This window comes from Dermochelys coriacea, chromosome 1 (genome assembly GCF_009764565.3).
Source record: "Dermochelys coriacea isolate rDerCor1 chromosome 1, rDerCor1.pri.v4, whole genome shotgun sequence".
Classification (NCBI taxonomy): domain Eukaryota; kingdom Metazoa; phylum Chordata; order Testudines; family Dermochelyidae; genus Dermochelys; species Dermochelys coriacea.
Window position 1 is genome coordinate 164,453,789 of NC_050068.2, and position 24,954 is coordinate 164,478,742.

Consider the following 24,954-nt stretch of genomic DNA (forward strand, 5'->3'; position numbering starts at 1 on the left):
TATAGTTTTCAATTCTAAATATTTATATTCATGCTCCCCCCCCCCCGTTGTATTTCATAAGTTGGAAGCAAAGTGTCCTTCTTTCAGCCAGATGATGAAGTAGTGGGTAAGTTAAAGTTTGTGGTTTATCAGTTAACTTTGTTTCTTGAAATAATTCTCAAATTGTTAAGGTTTATAATCAATGCTATCACTACAAATAGACATGTTGGTTGTGGTTTTGTTTTTTTCCATACAAGTTGCAATATAATTGAAACATTATTTTCACTATAATAAAACTTTCCTGAGCTGAGTCCTATTTAAAGAATTTCTGCTCTGGAAATTGTCTGAATGAGACACAGAGGGACTGATCCTCGGCTGATATAAACTGTCATAGTGCCATTGACTTCAGTGGAGCTATGAAAACTTACACCATCTGAGAATCTGCCCCACAGAGGTGCATTTTCAATCCATCAATTTGAATAAATACACTGACAATTTGTGCTGGTGGTACAGATTACATACTGTGCTATACATGTGTTATCTATTTGCGTGGACATACAAGGTGGCATAATTAATTTTTATATCCCTATTGATTTTTTTTAAAAGTTGCTTTTAAAAAAAATTCATACAGAAACTTTTAGCGACCTGATCTTTGTTCTTTGTCCTAGTTCACTGAGGTTTGTTCATTTTGACATTCTAAATCATTTAGGTCCTGATCGAGCAAAGCATTTGAACACGCATGTAACTAAGCATGAGTAGTCTCATAGACTTCAATGGAATTACGGATTTGCTTAAAATTACGTGCATGCTTGGGTGCTTTGCTAACTCCAGGGCCTTTTTAAAAAAACAGATGGATTCAAGATGTTTTAGTTCTGCAGCCTTCATTTTTAATTCACACTGTTTGTTTCATGTCATTTTTTAAAAATAATTTTAATGAAAATAGACTATTTAAAAAATGTTTTTAAAGTAGAGGGAGCCCTGCTCTGAGACTTGTTATGGGCTTCCCACTAGGGAAACTTACCCAAGTGCTAATCATTGTTTTCCCCAAAAAATATGAATGAATTTAAAAAAAAGTCCAGGTTAAACGTCCTAAATCACTAAGTTTTTCCAGGATTTCCTGAATTTTCCTTTTTCATTTAGTTTCAAATGTAGTGAAATTAATGTTCACATTTTCCATATTTACTACTTTAATAATTTATGCTTTCAGAAATGTAGTAATGTACAGTTTGTAAAAAAAATTTAGATCTGTCTAATCAACTAACATTATTTATAGCTCAGTGTCTTGCAGATATTTTGGCCCTGATCCTGTAAAATGTATGTACATAAGAACAGCCATACTGGGTCAGACCAAAGGTCCAACCTAGTATCCTGTCTTCCGACAGTGGCCAATGCCAGCTGCCCCAGAGGGAATAAACAGAACGGGTAATAATCAAGTGATACATCCTCTGTCGCTCATTCTTAGCTTCAGGCAAAGAGAGGCTAGGGACGCCATCCATGCCCATCCTGGCTAATAGCCATTGATGGACCTATCCTCCATGAATTTTAGTTCTTCTTTGAATTGGGTTAATTCTGAGTGGCTGGGTAGTCCCATTGACTTCAGTGGAACTATACAGGTGATATACTTAATCACTGAATTGGGGCCATACATGTTCAGTACTTTTTAAAATTGTGTATTTTATTGACCTTGTGATCTAGTTCATGAAACTTAACTGGTCCCAATCATTGGAGGAAAACAAAACTGAGAAGTATTGTAAAGAGATCTGTAAGGGCCAAATGAAGCTCTGAAAAGTTTTTGAAGTGGTGTGGATAATATTAAAGACTTGACTCTGATCTTATGCTGATGTATATCTGGAGTAACTCACTTGACAACAATGGAGTTACACTGGTGTGAAACTGGCATACAAAATAGTATAATCAGGCCTATTTTTACCTGTATCTGGAAAAAGAGAAGCAGTTTGTGTTATATTTTTCAAAATTGCTATTTGTTGATTACCTCTTATCTCCACAGAACCAGAATTACACTTAAGGGAAAAATACACTTTTAAAATATCTTGAAACTATCTTTAGTTTTTTTTTCCCCAAATATTGAAATCTTTTGACTTTCCCTTTCAAAGCAACTCTTTAAATTTATTCATCCCATACTGAAGATGCTACAACAATCTGAAGTCCACTTAAGAAACTTTTCCCTACACAAATAAAATTGACAATTTCCAAATTGCTGTTGTAAAGTTCCTATCCATACTTAATAGGTAGGGGATTTAAAGGATGGTGGATTTTGCATAACAGTTTGCTTACCTACGGTGTTAGTTTATTAATAAAATTGAACAGATTTTTAAAAACTATAGAATAGTTATCGTAGTGTCATTACTAGACTTATCCAAAACTGCTTAGATCTTCATGTGTAGTGCCAGTGTGTACTTCTCCCTGAGGTTAACAAATTAAATGGATTGGGTTTGATACTGTACCCCTTATTTATAAAGATCAGTCATTAATCATGCAATAAATACTACTGAGTTCATTGGTACTATTCCCATGAGTAAAGGTTGCAAGAATGAGTCCATGGTCTAATAACCATAAGCATACCAATTATTGAATTATTTCAATCTTAAAATCTAAGTTCATACTTGGAAGAGGAGGACTCTCTTTCTTTTTAATTTGATTGAATTTTTCATATGAAAATAAGACTGATGACTAGATTAAGTAGGTAAAATCATAAATCGGAATATATTACACAGAGAATACTCTGCTAAGATATCTATCTTTTTAGAGCAGTAGTAAATTGTAAGTTCAAGAATGGTAGATTGGCCTTTTATTAAATAAATGGGACTTGTGAAGGGGGGAATTTTGGCAGCTACTAAACCCGAGCAATATTTAATTAGAAATGTCTCGGTAATGAGTTTGTCATGTACAAGCACCATAGCTGAAGGCATATGTGAAAACAGCTTCCTGTATAAAGACTATACCTACCCATCAATAGAAATTTGTACTAAATTGATGTTGTTGCCCCATGTCAACGATGCTTTCAACATCTGACCCTATCTGGGCCCACCTGCGGTGTGAGATCTCTTCTTCCTGTAGTGTCTAATGCTCTCAGGTAGAGTCAAAAGATGAGTGCTCATCAGATACCGCAGAAGCAGATGGACAATGTGGGAGAAGTGTGAGGTGAGCTCATTCATGAGCAGACAAGGAGCCAAAATACCACTTTATCATCAAGAAAAGAAAATGCTGGAGTACCACTTTGAACACGTGTGGCACCATTGAATCATTTGTCTTTACCTAAAGCATTGTAATAATCCAGACTGATGCTTTCAACTGTATTATATAGAAATGAGAAAAGAGGAACTGTGATGTAGACAAAGCTGCACTAATGATTCAGCTGGGAACACTCAGCTTATTTCATTTGTAATAGATACTTGCATTGAATTGAAGTTTTGTTTTGTTTTTTTGCTGAAAATTTTCAGGAATCTTGCCCCTGGATTCGGAAGAGTCTGGTCTCTGTGAAGTTGCTCTAGTTCATGAGCATTATTTGGGTAAGTAGATCATGACACTTCTTAATATCTTATGATTATAGATGTAAAACCCAGAGTAGTCTCTTATAGACAGCCAGTGAGTTGGAACCATTGCTCTGTTTATGTATAATAGCAGCACTCAGATGTCCCATTATCTACTCCGCCTTTCATAGAAACTTTCTATATTGTGCTCAGACTCTTTGAGCAACAGCAGCAATGACATTTATATTCTGACTAAACTACACAAGCTGACTCATCTCTTATTTCACTTAACTTCCCTCATTGCTTCACTTTTCTTTTCCCACTGATTTACCCTACCTACCCCACAGATAAACATTTTGAAAAACAACTTCCACTTTTGCTTATTACCTTCTCTCCTAGCCTTGACCTCTGATCCTGAATCATCATTGCTTTAGGATCAAAGGAACACCTGGAATGTATGCTAACAGACTAGAGTGGGGTGGGAAGGCAAATTCCAAAGATCAGAAACTCAGGGAAAACATGGTATTGTAGATTACACCAACATTTCCTTCTTTGGGTTCTATTTGCCTTTCCTGGAGGCAGCATTGGATAGCGACTGGACTGGAAGTCAAAACACTTGGATTCCATTTCTGGCTCTGCCACAACCTGTTGGTTAGTGAAATTACTTGCTCAAGGTATCTATCTTAAAGAAATTATATTGTATCTTAACAATCCATGGAGAAACAAACATTAGCTGCTCTGCAGGGTGGGGATTCTTTAAAGGATAATGTAAACTTGTTTATACTGACACCAAACCCCCTACTCCACTTTAACTGTGTAAATTATTCTGAGGAAAATATTGTTTCCCTGATCCCTATGTATTGGATGTAACCAAGTAGAGTGTTATCTAGGTCAGATCATTTTAAGGTTAAATCCCCTCCTAGTTATGATTCCTTATGTCTGTAAAACAGTCACAGGTTTATGAATATTGAAAATAAAGGTTTATTACTCTAACACTTAAAACATCAGAGTAATGAGGAGCTCACCACTCTGGTGCCTCCTGCTGGCTGTCATGGGTATTAGCTCTGTTCACCAGTGCACCCACCTGTAATGGTGCCTCACCACCATCACTCGTACTCTAGGACCCACGTCTCTCCATAGACCACTACATCATCTTCAGCGACACAATCACACACTGTGTAGTCACACGCTGTTCAGCAACTTCCCTTAGTGGGTACTGCAGTAAGTTGTCTGGTCGCTTCCTCTTGGCCCCAGCATCCTCTTTACCCTTGCTTCAAGGCCTCAGCAGCCAGCCAGGAGCTGTCTCCCACTCCCCCGATCCCTGCTTGCAGCAATGCTTTGTCCAGGGTGCTGGCAGCTCTCTCAGCCCAACAGAGACACAATCCTTCCATCCTCCCTGGGCCCCCAGCAGAGAACTGCCCTCCTCTGCTCTGCAGCTCCCTTTTTATATGGGCCTGGTTGGCCCTGATTGGGTGCTCCCTTCAGCCCTTCTCTGATTGGCTGCCTCCTTCACAGCCTCCCTAGGGCTCTAGTAATCCCTTAGAGACTACTGTGGGGCAGGCGCTCCATCACACACAGGCTAAGCAAAATTAGGACTTGTATAAAAGTGACAAGTATATGCTGGTGAACTATACAAACTTACTATAGAAGGAAACCCTTTGAAGATTTCCTGTGTTTTCCTGTATAGTTTACTATGTGCAGTGTCATGAACTGACTCACACAGTGTCTCAGATAACCCTAGAGTTCTCCTCCAGTGCATCAACAGAGATATTTGGACAATCCAATAATCGCTTTTTCCTCAAGTAGTATCGTGGGGAGAGGGGAAGCTGTGCCATCTGAGTCTCGAATCTTTTGTTCCTCATATTTAAAAAGTAGTCCAGCTTCTACCTACACACTGTCTTTCCACTGCCTCAGGGAGATGAAACTCACTTGCTTGGCATCATTTTAGCTATCCTCCAGTCATTTGATACAGAAGCTGATTTAAATGATAAGTTACAAACTACAGTTAGTAGTCTGCAATTTCACATTTGAGTTCCTTCAGAACTTTTGGGCAGATGGCATTCATCTGGTCCTGGTCACTTACTACTGTTTATCAATTTTTTTCCAAAACCTCCTCTAATGACACCTCAATCTGGGACAGTTCCTCAGATTTGTCACCTAAAAAAATGGCTCAGGTTTGAAAATCTCCCACACATCCTTAGCCGTGAAGACTGATTAAAAGAATTAATTTAGTTTCTCCACAATGGCCTTATCGTCCTTGAGTGCTCCTTTAGGATCTCTATCATCCAGTGGCCCCACTGGTTGTTTAGAATGCTTCCTGCTTCTGATGTACTTTTTTTTTTTTTTTTTTTTTTTTTTTTTAAACAACCTGCTATTACTTTTTGAGTCTTTGGCTACCTGTTCTTCAAATTATTTTTTTAGGCTTCCTAATTATATTTTTACACTTCATTTGCCAGAGTTTATGCTCCTTTCTATTTTCCTCACTAGGATTTAACTTCCACTTTTAAAAGGATGCCTTTTTGTCTCTCCTCCATTACATAAAGGTAACAGTGCAATGCTGTTGTACATATTGTTATTACGTTGGCCAGTTGGATTCTTCCACAGAGTGGAGACAGGCATTTGCTTCTTTGCAGCAATCCTTCCCTGAGTTCAAATTTAAAATACAAAATTAAAAAAATAGGAAAAATCTTAAGAGGTTCCCTGTACTACCTTTCACATGAAGGAGCCAGAAACAGAAAAATTTAACCAGTACATTCTCACTCATGTTTGTGGTTCTATTTCAGGCTGGAACTTATTTTTTTCTGAACTCATTTTATAATATATGGGTATCAAATGCATTTGCAGCCTTATATTTTACAGTGTAATGTTATAACCTGCAACAAGACAATGAAGAGAGAGAGGACAGGATAGCAACACTTGGATTCTACTTTCTACCACTGTTCTGCACCAAAATGTCCTCACAAGTGTAATGGACTTTTGCATTCCTGCCAGGTGCTGGGGAATCTGGTAGAGTAACAGAATAGAATCACTTTATAAACTAGGTATTCTAGGTCTAGTGATATTTCTTTCTAACATAGGTAATTTTAAAAGTTCAGTTGAGAATTTTACGTTGAGATAGGAAGGTATCTCAACACAGTTGGAATAAAGTCTGGCATAGAGAACAAATTGGTAAACTAAACAGTAATAAGTCACCAGAACCAGATGGTATTCACCCAAGAGTTTTGAAGGAACTCAAATGTGAAATTGCAGAACTACTAACTGTAATTTGTAACCTATCATTTAAATCTGTTTCTGTACCAAATGACTGGAGGATAGCTAATGTGACACCAATTTTTAAAAAGCGTTCCATAGGTGATCCCAGCAATTATAGGCTGGTAAGCTGTCATGGGATAAGAGGGAAGGTCCTCTCATGGATTGGTAATCAGTTAAAAGGTAGGAAACAAAGGGTAGGAATAAATGGTAAGCTCTCAGAATTGAGAGAGGTAAATAGTGGTGTCCCCCCACAGTCTGTACTGGTACCAATCCTATTCAGCATATTCATTAATGATCTGGAAAAAGGGGTAGATAGTGAGGTGGCAAAATTTGCAGATACAAAACTATTCAAGATAGTTAAATCCCAAGCAGACTGTGAAGTGCTACAAAAGGATATCACAACTGGGTGACTGGGCAACAAAATGGCAGATGAAATTCAATGTTGATGATTGCAAAGTAATGCACACTGGAAAACCTAATCCCAATTATACACACAAAATGATGGGGTCTAAATTCGCTGTTATCATTCAAGAAAGATCTTGGAGTCATTGTGGATAGTTCTCTGAAATCATCCACTCAGTGTGCAACGGCAGTCAAAAAAAAAAAAAAGTGAACAGAATGTTGGGAATAATTTTAAAAAGGGATAGATAATAAGAGAAAATATCATATTGCCTCTATATAAATCCATGAGACACCCACATCTTGAATAGTGTGTGCAGATATGGTCTCTCCATCTCAAAAAAGATGTATTGGAATTGAAAAAGGTTCAGAAAAGGGCAAAAAAATTATTAGGGGTATGGAATGGCTTCCGTCTGAGGAGAGATTAATAAGACTGGGACTTTTCAGTTTGGAAAAGATACCACTAATGGGGGATATGATTGAGGTCTATAAAATCATGTCTGGTGTGGAGAAAGTAAATACTCCTTCTCATAACACAGGAACTAGAGGTCACCGAATGAAATTAATAGGCAACAGGTTTAAAACAAACAAAAGGAAGTATTAATACAATGCACCGTCAACATGTGGAACTCTTTGCCAAAGGATGTTGTGAAGGCTAAGACCATAACAGGGTTAAAAAAAGAACTAAATAAATTCATGGAGGATGGGTCCATCAGTGGCTTTTAGTCAGGATGGGTAGAGATGGTGTCCCTAGCCTCTGTTTGTCAGAAGCTGGGGAATGGGCAACGGGATGGATCATTTGATGATTACCTGTTCTGTTCATTCCCTCTGGGGCACCTGGCATTGGCCATTGTCAGAAGACCGGCTACTGGGCTAGATGGACCTTTGGTCTGACCCAGTATAGCTGTTTTTATGTAGGTGACTTGATTTAGAGGGAATGACTGGTGTTTGTCGTTTCTTCTATTTTTTTTTTTTTTTTAAATAGAAAATGACAAAGGATCTACAGGTAAAAACTTGTTAACTTAGTTTTTATTGAAATGTTAAATCTTTAGAAAACCTATTGCTTTCTTTCCCTCTCTGGTTGTTCTTTTTTACACAGTTCATAAGCCAGAAAAAGTCCCTTGGGTTGAAGCAGCAGGGACTATTCGTGATGGCCTACGAGCATACACAGCTCTACATTATCTTTCCCATGTTTCTCCTGGAAAAACTGTACTAGTAATGGATGGAGCAAGTGTAGGTAACAGTAACATCCTAAAGGCATATCTTTAAAATAATTCAGGAACAGATTATTTCCTACTCCTATATAGTAATTTATAGAGTTGTCAAGCAATTTAAAAAAATTGTGATTAATCACGTAATTAATCGTGCTGCTAAACAATAATAGAATACAATTTATTTAAATATTTGGGAATGTTTTCCTACATTTTCAAACATTGATTTAAATTACCACACGGAATACAAAGTGTACAGCGCTCACTTTATTTTTATTTTTTATTATAAATATTTGCACAGTAAAAAACATAAGAAATAGTTTTTCAATTCACCTAATACAAGTACTGTAGTGTAATCTCTTTTTTCATGAAGGTTGAACTTACAAATGTAGAACCATGTACAAAAAACTGCATTGAAAAATAAAACAATGTAAAACTTTGGAGCCTACAAGTCCATTCAGTCCTCCTACTTGTTCAGCCAATCACTCAGACAAACAAGTTTGTTTACGTTTTCAGGAGATAGTGCTGCCTGCTTCTTGTTTACAGTGTCACCTGAAAGTGAGAACAGGCATTCACATGGCATTGTTGTAGCTGGTGTCATAAGATATTTATTTGCCATGTACTAAAGATTCGTATGTCCCTTTATGCTTCAATCATCATTACAGAGAACATACACCCATGCTGATGACTGGTTCGGCTCGATAACGATCCAAAGCAGTGTGGACTGACACATGTTCATTATCATTATCTGATTCAGATTCCACCTGCAGAAGGTTGATTTTCTTTTTTGGTGGTTCAGGTTCTGTAGTTTTCATATCGGAGTGTTGGTCTTTTTTAAGACTTCTGAAAACATGCTCCACACCTCATCCCTCTGAGATTTTTGGAAGGCACTTCAGATTCTTAAACCTTGGATCAAGTGCTGTAGCTATCTTTAGAAATCTCACATTGGTACCATCTTTGCGTTCTGTCAAATCTGCAGTAAAAGTGTTCTTAAAACAAACGTGCTGGATCATCATCCGAGACTACTAGAACATGAAATGTATGGCAGAATGCAGGTAAAACAGAGCAAGAGACATACAATTCTCCCCCAAGGAGTTCAGTCACAAATTTAATTAACAGATTATTTTTGTAACGAGCATCATCAACATGGAAGCACATCCTCTGGAATGGTGACCAAAGCATGAAGGGGCATACAAATATTTAGCATATCTGGCACATAAATATCTTGCAGTGCTGGCTACAAAAGTGCCATGTGTACACCCATTCTCGCTTTCAGGTGACATAAATAAGAGGGCAACATTACCTCCTGTAAATGTAAACAAACTTGTTTCTCTTAGCGATTGGCTGACGAGGTAGGACTGAGTGGACTTGTAGGCGCTAAAGTTTTACATTGTTTTGTTTTTAATGGCAGTTATGTAACAAAAAAATTGTTGTATTCACAACATATTTTGTTGTATTTTCATGATAAAGAGATTGCACTACAGTATTGTAGGAGCTGAATTGAAAAATACTATTTATCATTTTTATAGTGCAAATATTTGTAATCAAAAATAATATAAAGTGAGCACAGTACACTTTTTTGTATTCTGTGTTGTAATTAAAATAAATATATTTTAAAATGTAGGAAAGCCATCCAAAATATTTAATAAACTTCAGTTGTATTGTTTAATAGTGAGCTTAAAACTGTGATTGATCGTGATTAATTTTTTGAGTTAATTGCATGAGTTAACTGCAATTAATCAACAGCCCTAGTAATTTACTTTTATCAAGGAATTTACCCAGGAACATAGCATTTGCAATGACCTGTTGGATTAATCAAGTCTGGTATCCTCTTCCTCTATCTTTGAGTAGATGATTCACAAAGATAAGAAGGGGCGCCCCTAAATACATTGGGCCAGTTGTACAATCCTGTCCATGTTGTGTGGGGAGTAAAGGGGGAATTTCTTCTTGCTTTGCTCTACTTTGACACACTCTTTATATTGATTCCTCAACTGTAGATGGAAGAAAACTGTAGTTTGACCTCTTTCCCACCACTACTTTTCAATTTCTCTCACATTGTTCAGTTTTGAATACCTGCCATCTTAACTGCTGGTGCAGCTGTTAGGCTCACTTGAGCAAAGAACCATCAATGTAAATATAGCTTTGCAACATATACAAGATAACAAGTGCTTGGAGCTCCTCTCTAGGGAGCATGTCCTTCAAGTAGCAACCAAATGCAAAGACTTTCTCTCTTCTACAGACACACTCAGAAATTGGAGCTACATTTACAATACTTCATACACTAGAGCTGGAATTCAAGCTACAGCTACTCTGGAAGGAGATTGTTAATCTCTTAGAGCCTGATCCAAAGCCCACTAAAGTCAGTGAAAAGACTTCCATTGACTTCAATGAGCGCAAGAGCAGGCCCCAAGGGATCTGAAATACTTTTCCAGCCATATTTCATTAAAACAAAATATTAAGCCTGTTTCAAGGTGTCCTCCTTAGATCGCTCTAGAGCTACCCTTGTAATAAAACTCTTGTTTTCAAACTACATTTCATTACTGTGGTTGTAAATAAACTGATATATAATTTTTCCCTGCAGCCATTTGGTACAATAGCTATTCAGTTAGCACAGCACAGAGGAGCCAAAGTAATTTCTACAGCATATAGTCTTGAAGACGAGCAGTACTTGGAGAGGCTTAGACCTCCTGTGGGTAAGTTATTGTCTTTCCCACTACACTTTGTGGGAACAATGATTTGAAATATATTTTTTCAGTTTGAAGTTTATTTATTTTAACAACTGAAATCTAAAATCCAAACTTAAAAAATACTCATATATAGTGTAAAAGTTTAGTCTAATTTCCATTCAAATGCATTTAACATTTTTTTTTTTTTAGATGTATTTAACAGGACTTTTTGATCTTCACATCCATTGTGGTGCTGGCTATTTCCCAATACTTCTTTATCTAGCAAAAATACACTTCTATATAAGTTAATGCCTGGTTTTAGTCAGACTGCTTGGGCAGTCTCTTCGTATAGTAAATAACATTGCTCAAGAGTAGAGAGAAGATGTTACCTGACCATCAGTAGCACAGAATTAAATCTCTGTACCTGAAGTCTTTCCGACATAATCATGAGCCCAAGGTATAGTATTTAGCTGCCTAAATCGGAATTGAAACAAAATTGAATTGAAACAAACTATGGGGATTAGTTTTAAGTTGTTACAGGAAACAAGAGGGAGCTCAGTTTCATGATACTGGTATAATTTCTTTGTCAGAAAATCAATGAAGTTCTGTAGTTAGGACTCTAATCCTCTGGAAGTTTGAGCCAGAGTCTTTCCTTTGACTTCGGTGGGTTTCAGATTAGGCACCAAGTGTATGTTCATCTGACTCCTTCAGTTCCCAGTTTGTTGTGACATACACTAGGATTTTTTGGGGCAAGGTATTGGGACTCTATTCTTGGGAGTCAAAAGATTGTTTTTGATTAGGGATACAGGGAAAAATAGATCTAATGTGTTTTTTAGATTTTTTTTTTTTTTTTAAAAAAAAGACAATGTAAGCATAAAATCTTGCTTTTTTTCAAAAAGTGAAAATTGTGTAAATTTTAGTAAGTTTCTCTTGATAGGTAGGTATTAAGATTTGGTCTATATACAGGAAGCTGTTTTCACATGCTTTCAATAATTTGTTGACTAAAGACAATAGCAAAACAGAGGAAGTATGTTAAACAAGTGGATTCTAATGTTAATTTCAGAATCGGGACAGAATATGAACATAAGTATGAGCATAATGTATTTCTAGCAGAGTGCTGATGAAACATAAGAAAGAAATGTGTACTTAGGGTAATCAGCTGCAAAATTTATTTATATGCATTCCCTGTGATTGTTGATGTCATGTGTGATGTCATGGTTCTCTCTGAGCCTTGTCAGTATAGTAAATAGCAGGTGTTTGATACTGGACAACTTTCATACTCCGTAATAGCAGGTATTGGATAAATGGTGGCACCAAGTCATGAAAAGTGTTGCTATTACCCACTACTCATTAAGTTCAGTGGAAGCAGGAGGGAAGGACTAAAGACCTGTCAAAGGTACATTGAAACTTTTAGTCAGAACCATATATTGCTACTAGAGAGCTAACGTGATTGTGCTGGTCAGAAAGACTTGGTGAACCTTGTAATAAATATTGGGTTTTTTAAAATTTCTATAAACTATGGAGGATCTTTGATTTTGTAAAATGATTTATTACACAGATAAGCCTTGTCTGCATTGGTTGAAAAATGATTATTGCACCTTGCCGGCAAGAAGCGGGTTTAAACAGGGTTGTGACTAACACATTTGAATTATAGGCTGGAGCACATTGACCTAAGGTGCAAAATTTATAAATATTAATTGAATATAGCACTAAATGTTCTGTATGTGAATGAAGTAGTTCCAAATAACTAGACTGTCACCTCACATTTTAACACAATTGGTTAACCATCACCCACTTTTTAAAATAGATGTTAAATAATTTTGAAATGTATCGGTTACAGAATTACTTGTTTCTTTTTATATCATGTTGAATTATGCTCTGTCATGGCATCTTTTTTTCATTAATTAATGAAATAAATAGTAGGGTACCCAAGATGCATCCCCTGAAACAACTGATACTCTACCATAATAACAGGATTCAGAGTAGCAGCCGTGTTAGTCTGTATTTGCAAAAAGAAAAGGAGTACTTGTGGCACCTTAGACTAACCAATTTATTTGAGCATAAGCTTTCGTGAGCTCCAGCTCACTTCATCGGATGCATTCGGTGGAAAATACCTCATCCAGATCACACCACACAATCCATTGTCTACAGCCAAGCTCTACGATATAACCGCATTTGCTCCAACCCCTCAGACAGAGACAAACAGCTACAAGATCTCTATCATGCATTCTTACAACTACAATACCCACCTGCTGAAGTGAAGAAACAGATTGACAGAGCCAGAAGAGTACCCAGAAGTCACCTACTACAGGACAGGCCCAACAAAGAAAACAACAGAACGCCACTAGCCATCACCTTCAGCCCCCAACTAAAACCTCTCCAACGCATCATCAAGGATCTACAACCTATCCTGAAGGACGACCCATCACTCTCACAGATCTTGGGAGACCGGCCAGTCCTTGCTTACAGACAGCCCCCCAACCTGAAGCAAATACTCACCAGCAACCACACAACAGAACCACTAACCCAGGAACCTATCCTTGCAACAAAGCCCATTGCCAACTCTGCCCACATATCTATTCAGGGGACACCATCATAGGGCCTAATCACATCAGCCACACTATCAGAGGCTGCACATCTACCAATGTGATATGTGCCAGCAATGCCCCTCTGCCATGTACATTGGTCACACTGAACAGTCTCTACGTAAAAGAATAAAGGGACACAAATCCGATGTCAAGAATTATAACATTCAAAAACCAGGCGGAGAACACTTCAATCTCTCTGGTCACACGATTACAGACCTGAGAGTGGCTATCCTTCAACAAAAAAACTTCAAAAACGGACTCCAACGAGAGACTGCTGAATTGGAATTAATTTACAAACTGGATACAACTAACTTAGGCTTGAATAGAGACTGGGAGTGGATGAGTCATTACACAAAGTAAAACTATTTCCCCATGTTGTTTCTCCCTCCACCCCACCCCCTACTGTTCCTCAGACATTCTTGTTAACTGCTGGAAATGGCCCACCTTGATTATCACCACAAAAGGTTTTCCTCCTTTTTCCCCCCCACCCCCACCCCCTGCTGGTAATAGCTCATCTTAAGTGATCACTCTCCTTACAGTGTGTATGATAAAACCCATTGTTTCGTGTGTGTGTGTGTGTGTGTGTGTGTGTGTGTGTGTGTGTGTAAATCTCCCCACCGTATTTTCCACCGAATGCATCCGATGAAGTGAGCTGTAACTCACGAAAGCTTATGCTCAAATAAATTTTAGTCTCTAAGGCACCACAGATACTCCTTTTTTCTTTTTTACGGATACTCTAGCATAGTAATTCTCAACCAGGGGTACACGTTCCCCTGGGGGTATGCAGAGGTCTTCCAGTGGATACATCAACTCATCTAAATAGTTGCCTAGTTTTACAACAGGCTACATAAAAAGCACTAGCAAAATCAGTATAAACTAAAATTTCATACAGACAATGCCTTGTTTATACTGCTCTCTATACTATACACTGAAATATAAGTACAATATTTATATTCATATTGATTTATTTTATACTTGTATGGTAAAAATGAGACAGTATAAGCAATTTTTCAGTAACAGTCAGGCTTGAAGGGAGGCCACTCTGCCTTACTACAATTCCTAACTAAGTGTGATTGTTTTGGTGTGGTTTTTTTTTTTTTTTTTTTTCACTTACTGACTCTTCTAAATGCCTGCTTCACACCTTCCTCTTCTTCTCTCCTTTTTTCTTCCTTAATATCAAAAAGGCACAAGGCAACCTTTAATTGGTAAGTTCACTTTGCAAATTTTAGTTTAATCTATTATGGTTTGGATATACCTCCAATTTTATTTGTAATTATTTCAGTATGTTAATTTAAAGTGCAAAAACTTTACTTAGGCAGCTTATTTAAATAGAAATGTTTATTTTATTCTACAAGGTGGAAAAAAGTTTAAATAAGCTACTTCTATACCCTAATTGTTCTTAATTTCCAGCAACTGAAATGAGAGACTTCAGTCTTTTTTTTTTTTTTTTTTTTAACTGTGTATGGAAACAGCAACTGCAGGGGTGAGCAAACTATGGCCCACGGGCCAAGCCATTTTAAGCCAGCCTGTGAGCTCCCACTGGGGAGCAGGGTCTGGGGCTTGCCCTGCTCTAGCCGAGGCACTGAGTCAGGGGCCGCACCACGCGGCTCCCAGAAGCCACAGCATGGCCCCGCTCTGGCTGGGGCTCAGGGTTGGGGGCTGCTCCACGTGGTTCCCAGAAGGCGCGGCATGGTCCTGCTCCGGTTCCTACACACTCCAGTGGCCCCTTCCAGCACTCCAATGGGAGCTGCAGGGAAAGTGCATGCAGATGGGGCAGCATGCAGAGCCTCATGGCTACGCCTCTGCATAGGAGCCGAAGAAGGGACATGCCAGTGCTTCCGGGAGCCACTTGAGGTAAGCACCACTCGGAGCCTCCTCCCCTGAGCCTCTCCCCGCACCCCTGCCCCAGCCCTGATCCCCCTCCAAACCCCTCGGTCCAGGCCCAGAGCACCCTCCTACACCCCAAACTCCTCATCCCCAGCCCCACCCCGGAGCCCTCGCCCCCTTCCACACCCCAACCCCAATTTTGTGAGAATTCATGGCCCACCATACAACTTCTATTCCCAGATGTGGCCCTTGGGCCAAAAAGTTTGCCCACCCCTGAGCTACTGGATAGTTGGTGCAACATAAACCTTATGAACACTTTTTTCTTCAATAAAGCTTTGAAAAGAGCCAGAAAGCATTCTTTAATATGATATTGTATAATAGCACTGTACAGGTTAAAAGTTATATACAAAAATGTATCGTATTAACCTTAACAGCATTTCTGTTAGGTAGTTAAGTGTTATCATTATTGCAAGGTTATTTTAGATGAGGATAATGATGCAGTGCTATGAAGTGACTTGCTCAAAACCACAAAGCAAGTCAATGACACAACCATGATTAAAAATGATGACTTTCTGATCATTCCTCTAGTCCAGTTGTCTCCAGTGTCACATCTTCTCCCCTCCCTTACCCGTAATGGAACCTGTCCGCACCCCTCTCTGCCCCTCCCCCACTGGGAGCTGGGCCACTGTCGGGGGCCGGGAGCTGGGCTTTTGGGGCCACAGGTGGGGTTGGGGTCCAGGCCAGAGCCGAGCAGGGGGCAGAGTGGGACTGAGAGACTCTCCCTCCCTATCCCCCACGTGGGCTGGCCCAGGCCCAACCTCACCTTCCTGAACATTCTTCCGCATCTTCCCCCCCCCCCCCGTATGGGGACCACTGTTCTAGTCCATATTGCTTCTACAGTATAGCTCAGTGGTTCTCAGACTGTGTGTCGTGACCCCAAAGTGGATCGTGACCCTGTTCTAATGGGGTTGCCAAGGCTGGCTTAGACTTGCTGGGGGCTTGAGTGCTGGGCAGCAGGAATCTGATTACAAGCCCCCTGCCTGAGACTGAAGCCCTTGGGCTTCTGTTTTTGCTCCCCCACCCACTCAGGCTTCAGTCCCCTCTCCTGGGGTCCTGTAGTAATTTTTGTTGTCAGAAGGGGGTCTCAGTGCAATGAAGTTTGAGAACCCCTGGTATAGCTAATTAGATTATATTAGGATTCTGAGGTAATTTTGGTCACTGATAGATTTTTTTTTTTATGCTATCCTGTCATAAACACCACTATATATTTCATTTTGAGCTTAAATGCTGTTAAATATACTTTAGTGGTTTGGTTTCAGTAAATTCAGTCACTGGTCTTAAATAATTTGGAGACTAGAAACTTCTGGACTTCTTTGCTTTGCTGCAGTTTTGTTCATAGCTCATTTTAAAGAATAGAAACTCCATTTGCATGTGTTCTGCTTTGGGCTTAAGTTCTAGATTCTTAGTGTAACTGACCAAACTTTCTGTCCTGTCTAGCTCGAGTCATTGATGTCTCAAATGGTAAGATTGATGTGGCAGAAAGCTGTCTGGAGGAAACAGGCGGGCTGGGAGTGGATATTGTCCTAGATGCTGGAGGTTTGTAACTGCTACAGAATTACTTTGCTGAGTGGCATTAAATATATTTTTGACAAATTGCAAAACGCTTCAATTAAAAACACACCTACATAATAGACGACAACTGTGTGTCTGTTCTCCCACAATGTGCAAATGTACTTGTGCCTCTGCTGGGTAGAATGCCAGACCTCCTTAAGCGCATTTGATCATGTCACCCTTTAATGGAAGTATCTGATACTACTGCACAGTCATACAGATTAGTAATAGTTGTTAAGTGAACATTTTACTAATTATGTTACTTTTAAATAAAACTCCTTAGACAGTTATGTTGTGAATTATTTCCCATGGACAGTATATGATGCTGAATTACTAAAACTGGGACTTTTTTGATCCATTAAAATAAATAAAATTCATCTTCTAAATCCTGCCTGATATATTTTTTTTTTTTTTTTTTTAAGTTTGAAATAACTGAAAAGGAATCAGCATGGAGGAAATTTGTACTACCACTGTTTTTGCTGTTTAGTGGATAAAGTAAGGACATAAATCTCCAGTGCTGTCAGTCAGCACCTTGCATGAGCAATTAAAGCCCAGAGTGAACATGAATAAACCTCCTATGCTGAGAATACTACTTGCTTTACAGTTGACAGACTTTCTTACTATTTAATGGTATTTAAAACATTTGTAGGACTTTCTAGAAAGACTTCCAGTGAGCTCTTATTTATTAAAAGGAATATATATTACTGGTATTGCTTCATAGCGGTTCTGCTCTTGCATATATTTCACTAAAAACATTTTCAGCTGTATTTAATCACTGCCATGCATCTGTTTTTCTCTGTATTCTACAACACTAATTTGCAAACTGTGTATCTCAAAAACAGTTTTTCACCCCATTAAAAATACATTTAGAGTCAATTTCAGACTGAACTGAAAAAACAAGCATAAGGAAAATGTACAAACCAGATGCTTTTCAGTGAGAAATCTTCATGAGATTGTTTCTTATATATGCAAAACATATTTTTCTGATAAATTGGAAACTGAACATAAAATTTATTTTGTTAGGCATTGTACATAATTTGTATTCCTTTTTTTTGTTTTTTTTAAGTGAGATTATACAGTAAAGAAGATGAGTCAACATTAAAACAGCAACTGCTGCCACACAAACATGATATCATTACACTTCTTAGTGCTGGAGGACACTGGGTAACCACAGAGAAAAACCTCCAGGTAAGGACAAAATACTGCAAGTTACTACTCTTAACCACAGAGTATTTTAGACCAAATGTTCATAGAACTGTCTCTCAGATGAATGGTCTCCCACTGCTAAAATAATATCAATCAGTTTGTGCACACACATGCACAAGCACACACAAACCTTGATGTTTATTTCCAAAGCAGCAGGAAGTATTTATCCTGCAACAACATTAATAAATGTCTTTATTCCTATCACATAACAAATCAGTGTCATTTTGTATGAGCAGTGGTGAAGGTATAGAAAATAAATTACTATAATAGCATGGATACACCATTATTGAAGGGTTCATGCTGTTTGGCTCAAAGTATTGAACTCATTTGCCAGTCGTACAAGTACCTTTTTTTTTTTTTTTTTTTTTTTTTTTTAAAATTACGCTGTTGTAACTATCATGAATCAGTTAATTTCTGATAGATTTGGAAGGGGTTTCTTTTTTCATCTTTTAGCAGTAAATATAAATGGCTCATACCATTTTCATTTGAGAAAATGTATTAATGTTTCCATTAATTTATTTAAGTTGGACCCTCCAGATAGCCACTGCTTGTTCCTTAAGGGAGCCACAGTCTCTTTTCTGAATGATGAAGTATGGAATTTGTCAAATGTGCAACAAGGGAAGTATCTTTATATCCTTTAATGGTGATTTTAATGGCTAACCAGTAATCTGCCTGTGAGGGAAAAATTATGAGAAAACTACTAGTGTATATACTCTGATCTAGGCACCTAAGCATATGCTAAATTTTAACCATGTGGTTAAATGTTTTACTACTTCAGAAACATCCTAACCATTGTTTGGAATATCATTTTTATATATATTTCATTTACTGCTTTGACCAGACTTTTTATGTAGATTCCCTCTAAGTGTATACAGTATCTCCTTGCTTAATGTTGTACACGTCTACCCCGATATAACGTGACCCGATATAACACAGGTTCGCATACAACACGGTAAAGCTGACACGCTGCTCTGAGCAGCGTGTTAAACGGGCCGGGCCGGGGCCGAGGGGTTGGATAAGGGGCAGAGGGTCTTGGGGGCGGTTGGGCCTCCCCCACCCCCTCCAGGGCCTGGGAGGCAGGAGCTGTGGCAGGGCACTTTTGAGGGCCCTGCAGTCCCAGAGTGGCCCAGGGGATTAGCGGGGGGCTGGGAGCAGCCCGCTCCACTTCCCTCGCCCCAGCCCCAGCTGTGTCACTTGGGGGAAGGGATCCCCCAACACTCACTGGCAGCGGTGGAAGCGGAGCAACCCAGCCCGCTCCACTCCACCAGCTTCCAGACACGACGCTCCGCCTCCCACCACAGGTGAGTGCGGGACCTTTTCCCCAACCCCCGCCAACAGCAACATGGCTGGGGCCGGGGCAAGGAAAGCAGAGTGGGCTGGGGCTGCTTCACTCCACTTTCCACCACCGGTGACTGCGGAGGGCATCCTTTCCCCAATCTCCCTGCACTCCAGTGGCAGGAAGCGAAGCGCCACGGCTAGGAACTGGCGGAGTGTAACAGGTTGGGGCCACGTTGCTTCACTTCCCGCCGCTGCCGGTGAGTGCCTGTCAGGGGGTGTGGATAGGGGTCGGAGCAGTCAGGGGACAGTAGCAGGGGGGTTGGGTAGGGTGGGTCCTGGGGATGATTAGGGACAGGGATCTCTGGAGGGGGCAGTCAGGGAACAAGGAACAGGGGGGGCCAAAGCAAGTTCAATAGAATGAGGTCTCACCTATAATGCGATGAGATTTTTTTTTTTTTTTTTTTTTTGTCTCCCGTGGACCATGTTCTATGGGGGTAGAGGTGTAGTTATGTTCTTGAAAAATGCAACTTTCAGAGAAACTCTGTTAAGCGAATCCAGTTTTTCATAAGAATTAATGTAAATGCAGGGGCTAGGTTCCAGGAAAAATCCCCCCCCCCCCCACAGAGTTTTAAACAAGTTCTAATCAGAGGATAGTCTGGGGACCTGCTGATGAGCTTCTCCTAAAGCAACCGTGTTGATATCAGGTGGGATAGTTCCCAGGGAATGCTTTGCTGCTAAATGATAAACTTGCACTCGTCTGAGCCCTCAAGGGTTAACACGTTATTGTTAATGTAGCCTCATATTCTACAAGTCTGCACCGAGGGAGGCAGAAGGGAGGAGACACAATAGACACACGGCAGTGGCTGCAAACACTTCCCTGTGGAAACTGAATGTGACGATGAACACACACTATCCCACTGGAGTGCACCACTCCCTTCTTCAGACAGCACATGCACAGCTGCAGAGGCGCTGACTTTCCAAAATGCTGGGGGGTGCTCAACCCCCAGTTCTGCCCCACACCTGCCCCCACTCCACCCCTCCCCCTGAGCGTGCCGTGTCCTCACTCCTCCCCTCTCTTCCTCCCCAACAGAGCCTCCTGAACACCGCAAAACAGCTGATTGCCGCAGGCAGAAGGCGCGGGGAGGGAGGGGAGATTTGTTGATTTGCGGGGCCTGCTGGCAGGCGGGAAGTGCTGGGGGTGGTGGTGGAGGGGAGCGGGTGGGGTGGGGAGGGCTGCCAGTCCACCCTGGTTCCAAGCCCCCACCCGCCAGCAGGCGGCAGCCAAACAATGTTATGAGCAAACATTGTGCAACTTTAAACAAGTATGTTCTCTAATAGATCAGTGATGTAACAACGAAACAACATGAACTGAGACGACATTACGTGAGGAGTTGCTGTACTTTGGGAAAAACAGAACAGAAAGCTAAAACAAATATTTTGAAGAAAGTAAAATATTAGGGCCCAGATCCTCAACCAGTGTAAATCCGCATAACCCCATAGAAGGCAATGTAGTTGTGTTGAATTACACCAGCTGAGAATCTGGCACCTTAAATCAAATCTTGTCTGTGCTTTTAGATTGTAGGGTTTACCGTATATACTCGTTCATAAGCCGAATTTTTTTAATAAAAAAGGGAAGCATCAGAGAAGGGGTTAGACTTATGAACGGGTATAGAGCAGGAGAGGTGGGACACAGCCCCTCTCCCCAACAGAGGGAGCAAGGAGAGGTAGCACAGCCAGCAGAGCCAGAAGGGAAGAGGCGGGACCAGAGTCGTTCTGCTTCTGGCCATGCTGCTCTCCCCCCAGCCTCTGAAGCAGCTGCAGCTCTAGGGCTGGCACACTGTGGCCTGCCACCTGGCCCAGCCCGGCCCGCTGGAGTATGCTGTGGCCTGCCACCTGGCCTAGCCCGGCTCAGCCTGCTGGAGCAGGCTCCAGCTGCGCTGCCCAGCCTGCCGGAGCAGCGCCGGCCAGGCCAGAGACATCCTTCCCTGGCCCTCCCCAGATAAGATGGGAAGGGATGGGGAGAGTGGGGGTGGGGGGTCCTGGGCTAGGGGTGGAGTCATGTGGGTTACTCCCCTGACCCCCAGCTTCCCCCCCACACACCAAAAATTCTCCCACCAGTTGCTGTCCCGGCCTATTACGGTAAGCAGCTGGCGCGCTGGGACGCTTTGTTTACTTAGGTTTACCTCCGTGCCTGCGGACGCTCAAGGTAAACAAACCATCTCAGCCCACCAGCAACTTATCCTGATGACCTGGGAGCTGAAGTCTGCTGACCCCTGAATTATAGGGTCGGCTTATGAATGGGTCATAAAACTTTTCTATTTTTACTTATCCATCTTGGGGGAGGGGGGACTTAAAAACCGGCTTATGATAGAGTATATACGGTACTTGTTCTCCATTCTTCTAGGCATTACTTTTTATCATCTACAAATCTTAACTTTTGCATTGTAATGACTAAACTGAAATATTTAACTAATTATAATTTTGTCTTCATAAGGACTGTAATTTAAGAAATCGTACCCTATTTGCAAATTCTGTGTACCTACATTCTGTTGAGCTGTGTGTGTGCGCGCATGCTGCTGGAGAGATGAGTGGCTCTTTATATAAGAAACTATCTATACCTTTTGTTGCAAATTTAATAATGCTTTTAAGGTCCCTCCTTGCTTCTGCACAGCACTGCAGATCATGAGATCTGCTGAATCATTTTTGCAGTTCAGCAGAACAGGAATGTAAGGATTAAGTCTCTGCATTCTAAAAGGGAGTTAGCTACATTGAGACTCTTGGGGCAAAGGAAGTCCCCCTCCCCCCAACTAAATTGCACAATAGTTTAACCAAAGTTAAGCACACCAAAAGGCTTGTCTACGTGAACATTAATGTGTGGGGTGGGGAAGCAAGTAAGAATGAATATCCTTTTAAAAATTTATTTGTTGACATTCCATTTCAGTGTAGCTCTATTATATTTCCAGATTTAAAAATGACTAATAATTCTAATTATATAGAAATATAATATAAAATATATAACTTGTGTTCTTAGCTCTTAAACTAACTAAACAAACAGGATTTATTTTGTCAGCTTTTATGTTTTCCTATAATCAAGGAGCATACTTTATTTACCACAGGCTGTTCAAACAGAATAACAGCATTACCTTGAATTGTTGTATAAAAACGTTGAACATATGTATGTGATCTGGGCACTGTGAACATACTGCAGGAAAAAAACATCAGAAGAGATCACATGGAGATCAGGTTGAAATGGTTTACATTTTGAATACAAAATTGATTACTCTTAAAATTGAATAAATCCAAGTTACATTTTCTGGTGACTGACAAATACTGAAGACTACTACTATGACTCTGCTAGCACTTTTGTCGGTAAAACTTTTGTCACCCAGGAGTATGGGGAAAAAACACCCCCCCCCCGACTGACATAAGTTTTACTTACAAATGCACCGGTCCGGACAGCACTGTGTCGGCGGGAGACACTCTCCCACCGACATAGCTACCGCCGCTCATTGGGGATGGTTTAATTATGCCAGTGAGAGAGCTCTCTCCCATCGGCATAGAGCAGCTACATGGGAGACCTTACAGCGGCACAACTGCAGCAGCACAGCTGTGCCACTGTAAGGTCTGTAAAGTAGACATAGTCTTAGAAAAACCCTCTTTTTCCCATTTATGAGTATTGCTGATTAGTTCAAATAAAATAGATTTTTTTGGAAATGTGCACCGCATTTATACACTGTGCATGTCCTTGAGAGTTTAGTAAATCCGTATGTGCTGTTTCACATGTTCTTCTGCTCCCAGACTTGTCTTGATTTTTACCTCAGGCAACTAGCTATCCATCATTCATACAGTTTACTCGTATCAAAATCTGTCATACTTATTCTCCAAAGAGTGCCATGCTCTGTTTAATGGTGGATGTTGTAACTAGTGCTGTAGCACCATACAGATAATGTAAAACTTAAGTTTTATTTTTAAAATTGTTATGATACAGCACTAGAACTCCTAGGTACTGTGGCAGATCAACTGATGTTGTATTTATTAGAGGATACATTCGTCTACCTGCCTTCTTTATTTTGTTTTAGCAAGCATAATTTGTAACACATAATCAAACCTGGACCTCAGATAACTTTATTTTCAGTCTTTAAATCATCTCAGCTAAGCCCTGACCCTGGGAGCTCTACACAGATGCCTGGATCTGTCCCAGGCAAATCTAATTGCAGAACTGTGGACTTAAATATCAGCCTCTTGTGTGTATATATTGTTACCTTAACAGCCCTCTCAGATACGTATCTTAGAAGATGTAATGGAGAAGTTATCAAATAGTATTTTCAGGTAAGACAGAAGTACCATAGTGAAAAACTCTGATACTGAGTTTTTAACCTGAGAAATAACTATTCTTCAGAAAACTCTTGCCACCTGTACTGTCAACTCAAAGTGCTATATTATGAGAAATTTTACTGAATAATTTTATATGAAACTGTTTATGGTCTATGTGTGGCTAGCCTGCTGCATTACCACATGGAAGACTTGGGTCCAGTTCCTGTTTTTTCTCTCCTTGGATCAGCACTGTCTGGAAATCCAACAGAGACAGCACATTCTTTCCTTGTGGGGAGAGAATACCTTGTGGTGCTCAACAGTACCTGACTGAAGAGTGTTGCTGGCTCTAAATGGAGATCTTTCTAGGCTTCCTCTGTCAGAAGAATGATGGAGTCAGTAGAATTTGAGGTTGCCATAAATGGGGGGGGGAAAGGGAGATTCCCTCACTGCTTACGCAGAGAGTGGGAAGAGTAGCCCACCCCAGCCAAAAGAAAATTCAGGCTATCTTGAATTAAACTTGTTCCTTGTTTGCAGTTCTTCCAGGGATCCTAGCAGAGCTATAACATTTTCATTTTGTTTAAGGAGTAAAGTTTACATTGTAAAATGTAAAGTCTACAGCAATAGTATTGGAATGTTTCTTATTGATCTGAGCATGCACACCAGACACTTCTGACAGATTGCTCCCTTTTAGGCCTCAGTTGGATGAACCAGTCCCATTGTATGAAGCCAAGGTTTCTGTGGAAATAGTGCAGAAGAATCAAGCAAGAAAAAGACAAGTCATCCAATTCTGAAGCACAATTTCCTTGTTTCTAAGACTGCAAGACAGAGATATGTAATATATTTGATTAGTGTGCAACTTCAAATAATTCTGTAACTAGTATCTGAAGATAGTGTCTGGGCTGTGAATATTTTGGTACTGAGACTTTTAGTTTCCCTGTATCAAATCTAATAGAATGATTCCATCAACAACTCTACAGAGATACCATTAACTTAAAAATCACATCTGTCTGATTTTTCCCTCCTATTACTGTTCTAAGTAACATCTAAGATTATTTTAGAGTTAAAGAAAAAATATTTTTTCTGCTTTTTCAGTATTACTTTTTGCATTTGCCAGCACCTGAATAGTCTGCTT

The 24,954-nt window shown here is 40.0% G+C and overlaps 1 protein-coding gene across 11 annotated transcripts in view; it reads left to right on the forward strand.

Moving 5' to 3' along the window:
• Positions 1 to 24,696, forward strand: part of CRYZL1 (crystallin zeta like 1) — a 32,434-nt gene extending 7,738 nt beyond the window's left edge. For 10 of the 11 annotated variants that reach the window (XM_043508272.1, XM_043508288.1, XM_043508280.1 and 7 more), the window contains 10 exons: positions 62 to 106; positions 3,441 to 3,509; positions 8,221 to 8,354; positions 10,914 to 11,025; positions 14,771 to 14,791; positions 16,911 to 17,009; positions 18,091 to 18,212; positions 18,755 to 18,860; positions 23,792 to 23,837; positions 24,514 to 24,696. In XM_043508272.1, coding sequence (XP_043364207.1) covers positions 62 to 106; positions 3,441 to 3,509; positions 8,221 to 8,354; positions 10,914 to 11,025; positions 14,771 to 14,791; positions 16,911 to 17,009; positions 18,091 to 18,212; positions 18,755 to 18,860; positions 23,792 to 23,837; positions 24,514 to 24,613 — 854 coding nt within the window. In that variant the 3' untranslated portion in view covers positions 24,614 to 24,696. The remainder of the gene's footprint in view (positions 1 to 61; positions 107 to 3,440; positions 3,510 to 8,220; positions 8,355 to 10,913; positions 11,026 to 14,770; positions 14,792 to 16,910; positions 17,010 to 18,090; positions 18,213 to 18,754; positions 18,861 to 23,791; positions 23,838 to 24,513) is intronic. The other variant, XM_043508317.1, reaches the window with a different exon arrangement.
• Positions 24,697 to 24,954: the final 258 nt, after the last annotated feature.